A 12,058-nucleotide genomic window follows, 5' to 3' on the forward strand; every position below is an offset into this window, starting at 1 on the left:
AAGCGGGCGCCCTATATATATATATATATATATATATATATACACACACACACATACATACTGTATATATAGCCGATAAAATGTTATAAATAATGTTCAGTGTTCTTGCCCTTCACACATGGAATGCGCAATGCAGTGACAATAACACTCTATAAGAGCAATAGTGTTATGGCTGTCATTTTCAGTGTTCTCACATCAATTTTCCAAATGAGGAAATGCGTACACAATTGCACAAACCATATTATACTTTAATTTCACAAAACTACATTAACAAAGCAAAAGACTGAAATCAATACAGTTTTCAACATTTTACTGTACATCAATCTGGTCACATTCAGGCGTTACAGAGATTTTGTAGCGCAAATACTTTTTGTAATTTCCCAAGTCTCCGCTTTTTGTCCCTCTTCCATAATTGTATCAGTGTCTCCAAATATAGAGAAATCCCAGCAGCTAGATGTGTTGACCACAGAGCCATTATTTTTCAGAAATGGATAAATAGTCACTTTCTACAGTGGATGCAGTCACACATTGTTAGATGGGTCTGTACAGTCTTTTCCAACCGCTCCCTTGTCTTTTTCCTTTCCAAAGGAGAAAGAAAAAACTCCAGAAGTCATCACTTCCTTAACTTCTCCTCCCTTCACACCTGTGATGAGACAACCCTGCTGGCAGTCTGTTTGGCAGCCAGGCAGGATGTTGAGAGAGGGTGAAGGACTTGTAGTCCAGGTGTACAATGCCTCGCCCTCCGGGCACGATGGTAGACCCTTGCTGAAGTAGCTGGGGCTCGGGCTGGCCGAAGATTGCAGAGTATGCTGGCTGCCGTTCAAGCAGCCAGGGGTATGGTCATTGGATCCTTTGCGTGAATGTCCAGAGGAGCTGAACGTTGAGGAACGGTAATTATATGAACTCCACGTAGGGCGTTTGCGTTGCTGACACTGGCACCGAAGGATGCGAATGAAGGCCAGTTTAAACTCGCGGTTATAGCAAGGGTAGATGATGGGATTCAGGCAGCTGTTGAAGTAGCCCAGCCAGAAGATGACCTTAAAGAGTAGGTCAGGTGGGCGCAGGTTCACATTGAAAGAGCCTGCAAAATAAAACAGAGAGTGAAACATGTCATTTCATACAGAAACCACAGGACAGGCCAAATATTCGTCATTGAGTGGCATTAGATCAGTAATACTCAGCCAGTGTGCTGTGGAATATTGATGTGCTGTCAGAGGTTAAGGCTGTTTATTACTGCTAATGGTATCTCTGTCCATCTATGTGAGCGATGTACAGGCAGAACAATTAAAATGATCTTCCACTAAGTGGCAGTGTACAAAACTAAATTATTTTGTGGGACCATTTGTTTGTTGGTATGCTATGAACGTAATTGCTGTAGTTCCTTGTTACACTGTTTCTCTGAAACCTCGTAAATTAAAACTGAAAGTCTGTCCATATATACATATATATATATATATATATATATATATATATATATATATATATATATATATATATATATATATATATATATATATATATATATATATATATATATATATATATATATATATATATATATACACACACACACACACACAACAGCACAAGCTGTATGCATTTAAATGAAAATACAATACAATCATCTGGATTTAGTATCCTGAGTCAGATGATTTTATTGATTGCAGCCACTTGACAAAATGAAAAAATGAGTCAATTCAGTACACCATTCAGTGTACTGGTACTTGACTTGTGCAGTGTTAAACACATTCAGTTTTTTTTCACTTTTATCACTAATGCCCCCCCCCCCCCCGACTCACCATGAACATTTATCACTAATGCATCCCCCCTTTTTCTTTTGACTATTTCTATCTGATGGCAATGCTTCACCGAGACTATCTCGCCTTACGTAGACATACTAACTGTTTTAGGTTTTGTTTTAGGTTTAGGTCCATGTCACAGTCAAGCTGATGTAAATTTTGTGTTGCCACTGAGTGGGAGCGTTGACATAGAAAGCTGATCAGTGCTTTTTCTGAACAATACATGGATCTCATAGGTATATGTCGAGAACACACAATGTCCGGCAGTATTTCCCAACAATGCGTCATGGGAGGAGTGCCACAAGAATGGCCTGCAGAATAATGCTACTCCACTAGATGGCAGAAGGTACAAATAACCTGGGTATGCTACAGTAGTCCAGTGAATCAATGAATCTGATTTCAATTACTATGAGGCCATGCAGACCTCTGCAAAAGTGTGTGTTGCATTTGCTGAGTAGTGTATGAAAATGTCTGGCTCTAGCCCAAGATGTAATGGGTTCTTTCATTTGACCTGCTACAAACTTGATACAATAGTCATCTGGGTAATTTTGCGCAATTTTGCTCTCAAATGGAAATAGATGCTTGACCTCAGTAGAAGGGTTGCCAATGCTAGGGTTAACTTCAACGTAAGGCAATTTAATTGAGACATGCACATATACAGTAAAGTGGTAGTTGTGCATTTCTTTCAAGTAAGACACTTTGGTGCATCTCCCTGCATTTTAATCTAATGCAGGCATGTTCACCTCCGGTCTTCGAGGGCTGCTGTCCTGTCCGTTTTAGATGTTTACCTCCTTCAACATACCTGATTCAAAGGATCGCTTCATCAGCAAGCTGTGAAGAATCCTGATTCGAACATTACTGATGTGAGCTTACTCAACGTAAATTCAATTGTGTTAATGTTTCTTCTAACATTCCCCATGTTAATGCTCATCCATATTTTGGAAAATATCTCAAAACACCAAACAAAACTAAAATCTAAGAAAAAGCACACCAGGGCCTTGTTTCAGTAAGTAGACTGGTGCCCATTTGCTCGGCAGTAAAATGGACGGGAACTTAATTTTCGTGCCTGTACAAGCCCAGTGAACCATGTTTGTGCCCGTCTGGACCTCGCCCCTGACTCGTCCAACAATTTCAGAACAAAAAATAGTCTACGCTGGGCATGAAAACCGCCGGATCGTCATTTTCGTGCAGACAAGCAATGGTCTTGTTCAGCATCTTTGTGAATTTGGTAGACGCACTATGCCTCGCTGTGAGTTTCTGGTTTGCCCTCCAGCACATCTGCAAATTTGTAAAGAAGACGAGATTTCAGACTTGCAAATAGCAGATCTAACTCACAGTGCAGGTGGTCTAACAACAATTTGATGTATTTTATTAAGCAAGCAGACAAATACAACTCTCCGCGGACATGTGTGTTTGACATCCTGGTATTCCATCCTTCCATCCATCCATCCATCCATTTTCTAATCCGCTTATCCTCACAAGGGTCGCGGGGGCGCTGGAGCCTATCCCGGCTGTATTCGGGCAGTACAGCTGGGAACCGGTTGCCAGCCAATCGCAGGGCACACAGAGACAAACAATCATCCGCGCTCACATTTTGGAATGTGGGAAGAAACCGGAGTACTCTGAGAAAAGCCACACAGGCACGGGGAGAACATACACGTCCTGGTATTTCATTCATAAATTTGAAAACCAGCATTTCTTCGTTCTTCTTTCTACATACATTCTTGCTGCTGGAGGCTGTAAATTTCCCCAGTGTGGGACGAATAAAGGATATCTTATTATGAGACATTACCTCTAATTAATGGTCATTATTGGGGGCGGAAAGACACAGATCAAGGGTGCAAGGCGGTCTCCAATTGCACACGTCACATCCACAAGGGGAGATCTTGTAGTTTACCTAACTGTGTCATACACGGACCCCAACAAGTTTATTTCTGTAATAATTCAAGTCATAATTTCAGACATTTTACACAGACTTATTTTTTTTTCATCTTTTTATTTATTTTTTTCTGTAGAATACAGTTATCCCTCACACACTGTAACCACCGGTATTCTTCTTCTTGTGGTGTTACCGTTTCTATTTTGGCAAAAAGCACTACTTTCTCATTAATAATCAGACTTTGCTGTGACACACAGAACGATTTAACCCAAATAAAGATTTATGGAAACATAAGGAATGGCTATTATACAATACACTTCACTCTTTCTACATGTTTTTACGATGCAGCCATGCACCAAAATACAGCTTAAAAATTCTCTTAATTGTCTAGACAACAATGAGCAGTAAAACAAACCCCAACAAAAACAAACACAAGACATATGTTTTCACAAGGATCAATACTTTTATGCACTCTACACACAAAAACCCATCCATCCATCCATCCATCTTCTACCGCTTATCCGGGGCTGGGTCGCGGGGGCAACAGCTTTAGCAGGGAAGCCCAGACTTCCCTCTCCCTAGCTACTTCTTCCAGCTCTCCCCGGGGGGTCCCGAGGCGTTCCCAGGCCAGCTGGGTGACATAGTCTCTCCAGCGTGTCCTGGGTCTTCCTCGGGGTCTCCTCCCGGTGGGACATGCCCGGAACACCTCACCAGGGAGGCGTTCAGGAGGCATCCGAATCAGATGCCCAAGCCACCTCATCTGGCTCCTCTCGATGTGGAGGAGAAGCGGCTCGACTCGGAGCCCCTCCCGGATGACCGAGCTTCTCACCTTATCTCTAAGGGAGAGCCCGGACACCCTGCGGAGAAAACTCATTTCAGAGGCTTGTATCCGGGATCTCGTTCTTTCGGTCACGACCCATAGCTCGTGACCATAGATGAGGGTTGGAACGTAGATCGACCGGTAAATTGAGAGCTTCGCCCTTTGGCTCAGCTCCTTCTTCACCACGACAGACCGATACAACGTCCGCATCACAGCAGACGCTCCACCGATCCGCCTGTCGATCTCTCGCTCCCTCCTGCCCTCACTCGTGAACAAGACCCCAAGATACTTAAACTCCTCCACTTGGAGCAAGATCTCCCCCCCGACCTGGAGGGGGCACTCCACCCTTTTCCGACTGAGGACCATGGTTTCAGATTTGGAGGTGCTGATTTTCATCCCAACCGCTTCACACTCGGCTGCGAAACGCTCCAGTGAGAGTTGGAGAGCCCTGTTTGAAGGAGCCAACAGCACCCCATCATCTGCAAAAAGCAGGGATGCAATACTGAGGCCACCAAAACGGACCCCCTCAACGCTTCGGCTGCGCCTAGAGATTCTGTCCATGAAGGTTATGAACAGAATCGGTGACAAAGGGCAGCCTTGGCGGAGTCCTACCCTCACTGGAAACGATTCCGACTTACTGCCGGCAATGCGGACCAAACTCTGACATCGGTGGTATAGTGACCGAACAGCCCGTATCAGGGGGTTCGGTACTCCATACCCACGAAGCACCCCCCACAGAACTCCCAGAGGGACACGGTCAAACGCCTTCTCCAAGTCCACAAAACCCCTAATTTAGAATCAAGAATTTAGCAGTTAGGTTTCATAAACATGCCCTGGTTACAAATAATCAATTTAATAATCTACTTTAATTGAAAAGGCCATAACTATTTTGGCTCTTCGAGGCTGCTCTCCAATAAACCACAACATGACAAAATTGGTTTTAACATCCTGGTAGCTTGTCCTATCAACCGTGCCACCCCATGACCCGTGGCCAATTTTACTCTTCATTGCTTTGTGACACGCTCGTTAGGTTTCCTCATTCTCTATAATGTTTCTATTACCTTTGGAGGACACAGAAATGAACACAGATGCAAAGAATATTTCTTCCAAAAATGTGTTTGTACAGATAAAATTGATTCACACGTTCAACTGTTTCTGTCACATTCTGAGGCGCAGTGCTAACAGCATTAAAGTCAAGACTTTCACAGGACATTAGTGCCTGTTTGGGGTGTTAAAGAGCTGCGGGGATGGTGTGATGTGAAGTAACACGTGTAGGCTATCCCCTGAGGACTAATGATTGCTTTCCCAATAATGCGAAATATACAGCTCAGTGAAAGTAAATATAGAAATATAATTTTCTCAGTATGATATGTTCAAAATGCTTTATTAGTGGAGTTGTTTTCCACTTGGAGTGGAGTCTGACTACAAAAGAAAAACAATTTTGCATATAATGTTTTGCTTTGTTCTTTTTGTCAAGACTGTTGTTAATTCATTTCCATATAATGATGATGAACAGAGTGGATGACTGGTTAGCACGTTCACCTCACAGTATAGTATAGTATAGTATAGTATAGTATAGTATAGTATAGTATAGTATAGTATAGTATAGTATAGTATAGTATAGTATAGTATAGTATAGTACAGTACAGTGTAGTATAGTATAGTATCGAGGTCAAGGGCTCAATTACGGGCGCTGGCCTTACTGTGTGGAGATTCCATGTTCTCCCTGTTACTCCAGTTTCCTCCCAAATGCCCAAAACACCCGATTAATTGGACAATATGTATTGTCCCAAGTGATTGTGAGTGTGAATAGATGTTAGTTGATGTGTGCCCTACGATTGGCTGGCAACCAGTTGTGGGTGTACCCCGCCGACTTCTTGAAGAAGGCTAGGATAGGCTGCAGCGTGCCTCGTGAGAATAAGCGGTGGATGGATTAAAGTGACATAATAGTGTTCAACATAAATGTGTCTCAATGAACACGAGACCAATTTTCTGAATTTTGATGAATATAAGACTCATCTGTGGTTGAATTCTGCTGAATTAGAACAACGTATTGAGCATTAGACTTTCATGTGTGCACGCATTTTGTCGCATCACTTGCATTTGTAAGAAAAATGACTATTTAGTGAGTGCACACCAACAAGTCTCATTTGCAATCAATCGGCAATGTTGTTCCAATATGCCATAGAAACTATTGACTGTAAAAGGAAAATAGGTTTTCGGACAAATCTGGTTTTGTGTGTATATCCATTTATGTTGAGGCTAAGTGAGGGTGTTTAATTTTCAGGAATATTGCCTGAAGTAACGCTTACTTGTTCTTTAGAATACTGAGATTTGTATACCAAATGTTGCTCCAGGTTATTGCCATAAAAGGACATCGCACTAATTCAAAATTTGATAAAACACGACTTTTGGCTCCGAGATTATAAATATTTCAGCTAAGAACAATACAGTGAATGACTCATTAAAGGGATTTTTTTTTTTCCTTCAATAATTTCACATCAAGGTCAACAGTAAGATAGCGCTACTGGTTAGTGGTATCTGAAGTCTGAACAAAAAGACAGAGTTGTCTGCAGCACAGTAACATAATCACTCAAGTGTCACATGATCCAGAAGGATTTGTGAAATGTAGTCCAATCGAACCAATACACAGGTTGAAGCACTGCAAATGTGATGTGAAGCAATTCTCTCTAACAGTAGTTAAACAACTAAATATTTGTTCAGCGGTTCACAGGAAAGCAAACACTTCAAGCATTTTATCCAGTAACTGCCTGAGCTTGTAAAGCAAAGTGCAGACATGCTCATACTTATTTTTGTCTCCTTCCTTCGCTTTTTGTAAAAAAGAACAATTTGATCAATTTTTTTTCTTCATGGTTTGATTTAAAATGGAACATTTACGTACAACTCGAGTCTTAACAGCACAATATGTGAATGAGCTGCAAGATTGTTTGTGCAGCCTTAGTTTCATCCAAGTTTAAAGTGGTCATGATGTCAAAACGTTTGATGCCTTGTCACACTTAATCAGTATGCTCCACCAGAGATGGTACTGAGAAATGCTCTCAGACGTTTTTTTTTGGCAGTTGGTCGGTCAGTGTCATGTAAACAGTCTCCTCTTGTCCCCTGACTGTATGCTCTGTGAAGTCACTTCCATCTTGAAATCACAACTTGAGTATTTGTTTCGTACTTTTAGCTTCTGACAATGAATGGAGGCTAAGTAATCCCTGCTCTGGGACATAGCAATGGGAACCTGTGGAAGCTACAATTACAGCACATGTGGAACTTACATGTTTACAAGCATAACACAGTGCTATGATAGGTCAGTGACCTGATTTGATATAATCTTGGATATGTCAGTCTTGGAATGCTTGTTACCCTCATTTTGTTGAGTGTGCACTTGTGCATGCGCCTATTTGAAATAACAACTTGATATACAGTACATTTAAGGCCAAATGATTTATCCCCTGGCAAGCCTTTGCATTAATTAAGTGAATTTGTACTTGTTGAGTAAGAAAATTTAGCCGGAAATTACAAAACTGGCAATAGACTATAAGATGACCCCTTAAGAATTATTGCAAACTTCTGACTTCTACAAGTGTCATGGTTTCCATCTGTTTCTGTTTGTTTGCCGATTTCTTCTTGTTGGATTACTCACCTTGTTCACGACTCACGTACCAAGTATAATTTCCGAGACACTCATGATATTGTTGTTTCCTCTCTTGTTCATAGTATAGTTTGTTCTGAGTAGTATATTTAAGGTATTTATTCACTGTGCCATTTTTTATTTTTTCATGGCTGGATTTTCATGTCTTTTCTTGACAACGATTAATGTTGTTCATTCCTCGCCGGTTGCAACCCCTTTTTGTTATTTACAATTTATCCTGGTTCTGTGTTCCAGTAACTTAATTTGTCTTTTGTCGGTCTTGCGCTTATTGTAAATAAACATTTTTTTGTAAAAGACCTTTGTCCTTGTTTTTCAGGATTGGGTTTTGTTGCCATTCAACATCATTTCATAGTTTAATAACATAACTTGCTCAAACCATCTCAAATTGTAACGAAATGTATTAAAAGTAGCGTGATTGGCTGGCAACCAGTTCTGGGTGTACCCCGACTACTGGCTGGGATAGTCTCCAGCATGTCCTGTGAGACCTTGTGAGCATAAACGGATCAGAAAATGGATGCATGGGTGGATGGATTAAAAGTAAGTTATTAAGTTAAGGTTTGATGTTAATTTAATGTTTTATTTGGGGAAGAATGACATTCGTGAGCAATGGGATGAGATTTTGTGTGTTATAACATGTTTAAACACAGTCAAACATGCGTTTTTGAGGAACGTCAATAAAAATACACCAACTGGGAAAGCCCATTTGGACATGCAAAAAAGAAATCGTATTATAGGCAGTGCACATATTGAACAATGGTAGAGATTTCTGAAATTCTTTTTAGAATCTATAAATCCTTGATCCGTTGTTGGAATTTGGATAAATAGGGTACCATTTTTTTTTCAACATGAAACTCACAGAATACTATTTGCCATAAAATAGTCAGATTTAAAATGATGTCAAATATTCTAGAATTACACTGGGGGATCTTTACACTCCATTGTCAGCCGCATCAGAGAGCTTTGGCAGTGTCCACAAAAAAAACAGTCAGAGTCCACAGAGTCTAATTGCCTGAGCATTATTTTTGCATTTGCTAATTTACTCAGTAGCTCACGGAATACTCTGTCGTGCTAATGAGGTCCTGGCAAACCGTGAAGATTTTTCAAACTCTTGCTAACAATGACTGTCGCAAAAAAATGAGTTTGAGCACTCACTTCATAATAAAACTTTACCCAACATATTCATTGCAGACGTTTTAAATCTCTAAAGCACATTGAATAGCATACATAAATGAGGTCCAATACAAGGACTATATCGGACATTCAGCTTTTCCAAATGTCAGCTTCATGATATCCATCCATCCATCTATCCATCCATCAATTTTCTGAACCGCTTCATCCTCTCAAGTCAAGTCAAGTCAAGTCAACAGTATTTATAGAGCACTTTCAAACAGCCATCGCTGCATACAAAGTGCTATACATGGAGCGATTTAACATACACAATAAAAAGTAAGACGAAATGGTAATAAAGAGATTATTCAGAGATTTGAAAACAAAGAGGAGGATCTTGAAAATAACTCTAAAATGAATGGGGAGCCAATGAAGGGATGCCAGAGTAGGCGTTATATGCTCCGTCTTACGAGTACCAGTCAAGAGGCGAGCAGCGGCATTCTGGACCAGCTGAAGGCGCTTAATGGAGGACTGGCTGACTCCAAAGTACAGGGCATTACAGTAATCGAGCCGGGATGTGACAAAGGCATGGATTACTGTCTCAAAGTGTTCATGTGAGAGGAGAGGTTTTATTTTGGCCAGCTGTCTAAGGTGAAAGAAGCTGGATTTAACAACGGCACCAATTTGCCGATCGAGTTTGAAATCACTGTCCAGTTTAAGGCCCAAGTTTGAGACCGTTGATTTCAAATAAGGAGACAGGGGGCCCTAGTCTACAGGATGGAATGTACAAGGGCCACTGGGACCAAACAATATCACCTCCGTCTTCTTTTCGTTGAATTTCAAGAAATTTTGTGCCATTCAGGTTTTGATTTCTTCCAGACAGGATAGGGAGGGTGGTGGGGTGTGCTGGAGCCTATCAGCTTCTTTATGTTTCATTTATTTGGTCCAATGTAGAACCGCATTGCATCATCCAGACAAGTGTTTCTTTTATTATGTGTTTGTAATATTTTGCTATGTGGCGAATTGAACATTATTATCTATCTTTCATAATTATAATACAAAAAACAACTCCACAAATGTGCCCTGTTCACCAGATGTTTGGGTTGATTTGGAGAAGTTAGGCAAGAAATACAGTGAGGGTACAAATTTTAATAGACTTTTCCATCATAAACTAAGCAGAATATCACACGCACGCGCACGCACGCACGCGCACGCACGCACGCGCACGCACGCACGCGCGCTCACGCACGCACGTACGCTCACACGCACACACTCACACACGAACAAAAGCGTACCCAAAAATGGAAAATTACGCTCACAAGTAAATAAAACGTTAGCTTGTTATTCAAGTTTTTGGGTCAGTGTGATAGGCAAATGTTATTTTGGTCGATGTGGCAAATCCAAAGTACAGAAATGAAAAATGTATGTTGCAAGACCAAGAAAAAAAAAACGATGATCTGGATTCCACAGTATAAACCACAAAATAAATCAAGTCTGACGACGAGAACTCACCAATGGGCAGGGCGAGGAAGAAGGGCAGCCAACAAAGTGTAAACATGCCCACCACAACTCCCAAAGTCTTCGCCGCTTTCTTCTCCCTAGAGAATTTGAGCAGTTTGACGGTGAGGGAGCTTCTGGCCTGATGTCCGCGGCCCTTGCTGCCGCAAGCTGCCGGCTCGTCGTGCCCCTGAGAGCCCTTGTGTATCCTCAGGGTCAGCTCGCCGGAGTTCATCCTCTCGCGCATGACCCCGGCCTCCAGGTTCTTGGTGGTCCGTTTGGCCACGATATACACCCGACAGTACATGGCCAGAATGACGACCAGAGGGATGTAGAAAGAGCCGAGGGAGGAGAAGAGCGCGTAAAAGGGCTCCTCGGTGATGGAGCACACGGTGTCGTCCGGCGACGGCGGCTGTTTCCATCCGAGCAGGGGTCCGATGGAGATGACCACAGAGAGCACCCACACCCCGAGCATGGCAAGCAGTGCCCGCTTTTCCGTCACGATGCCCGGGTACTGCAGCGGGTGACTCACGCCGATGTAGCGGTCGATGGAGATGACGCACAGGCTCATGATGGACGCGGTGCAACACAGCACGTCCACCGCCGCCCAGATGTCACAAAAGATTCTGCCGAACACCCAGTAGTTGAGGATCTCCTGGGTGGCCGACACCGGCAACACCGTGGTGCCCAGCAGCAGGTCGGCGATGGCCAAGTTGATGATGAAGTAGTTGGTCGGGGTGCGCAGGTGCCTGTTGCACACCACCGAGAGGATGACGAGGATGTTGCCCGCGATGGCGAACATGATGAAAGCACCCAGCGCCAAGCCGAGCGGGACGGCCCGGCGAAGGTCCACTTCGGCGCGTTCTGTGCGGTTGCCCCCCGTGCTCTCGTTTCCCCATAAATGAGTGACATTGTCAGTGCTCATGCTCATTTTGACCGAACGGCTCCTCCATAGCAGGCTTCACATGTCCGGCGTGGCTCGCTGCAACTCACCCAACTTGCATAGTTGAAATGCTCGCATGAAGTGTCGTTCCCCTTTCTGCTGCAGTCCGACTGCTCGGTAGTAGACAAGTGAGCGGGGGGCGCGGTGGGGGTGGGGGGGGGGGGGGGGGGGGAGCCAGCATGTCACCCACACAGCCAACGCATCACTCCGGCATGCCGAACACAAAAAAGTTTGAGGAAACTTTCGAGGATGTTTGGTGTAGTGCCCCCACATGCCCCTCTATTTGTGCATCCCCATTGTGGGAGGGGGCTTGATCCAAATAGCGCAGAAATGTAACTGGTGTCCTAACTGC

The 12,058-nt window shown here is 43.0% G+C and overlaps 1 protein-coding gene across 1 annotated transcript; it reads right to left on the reverse strand.

Moving 5' to 3' along the window:
• Positions 1-227: 227 nt before the first annotated feature.
• Positions 228-11,839, reverse strand: LOC127610598 (alpha-1A adrenergic receptor-like). Its single transcript, XM_052080931.1, has 2 exons — positions 10,779-11,839; positions 228-1,081 (listed from the first exon to the last, which is right to left on the reverse strand). The coding sequence occupies exons 1-2, from the start codon at positions 11,692-11,694 to the stop codon at positions 522-524; spliced, it is 1,476 nt and encodes a 491-aa protein (XP_051936891.1). The 5' UTR covers positions 11,695-11,839; the 3' UTR covers positions 228-521.
• Between the last annotated feature and the right edge of the window lie 219 nt (positions 11,840-12,058).

Source organism: Hippocampus zosterae, chromosome 1 (assembly GCF_025434085.1).
Source record: "Hippocampus zosterae strain Florida chromosome 1, ASM2543408v3, whole genome shotgun sequence".
NCBI lineage: Eukaryota > Metazoa > Chordata > Actinopteri > Syngnathiformes > Syngnathidae > Hippocampus > Hippocampus zosterae.

What these genes read in the sequence shown, in the direction of transcription:
- LOC127610598 (XM_052080931.1), bottom strand. Translation starts at nt 11,694, where the DNA reads ATGAGCATGAGCACTGACAATGTCACTCATTTATGGGGAAACGAGAGC. An exon ending in CTTCCTCGCCCTGCCCATTG is followed by an intron (nt 1,082 to 10,778) that starts GTGAGTTCTCGT and finishes TTTATTTTGCAG; the next exon opens with GCTCTTTCAATGTGAACCTG.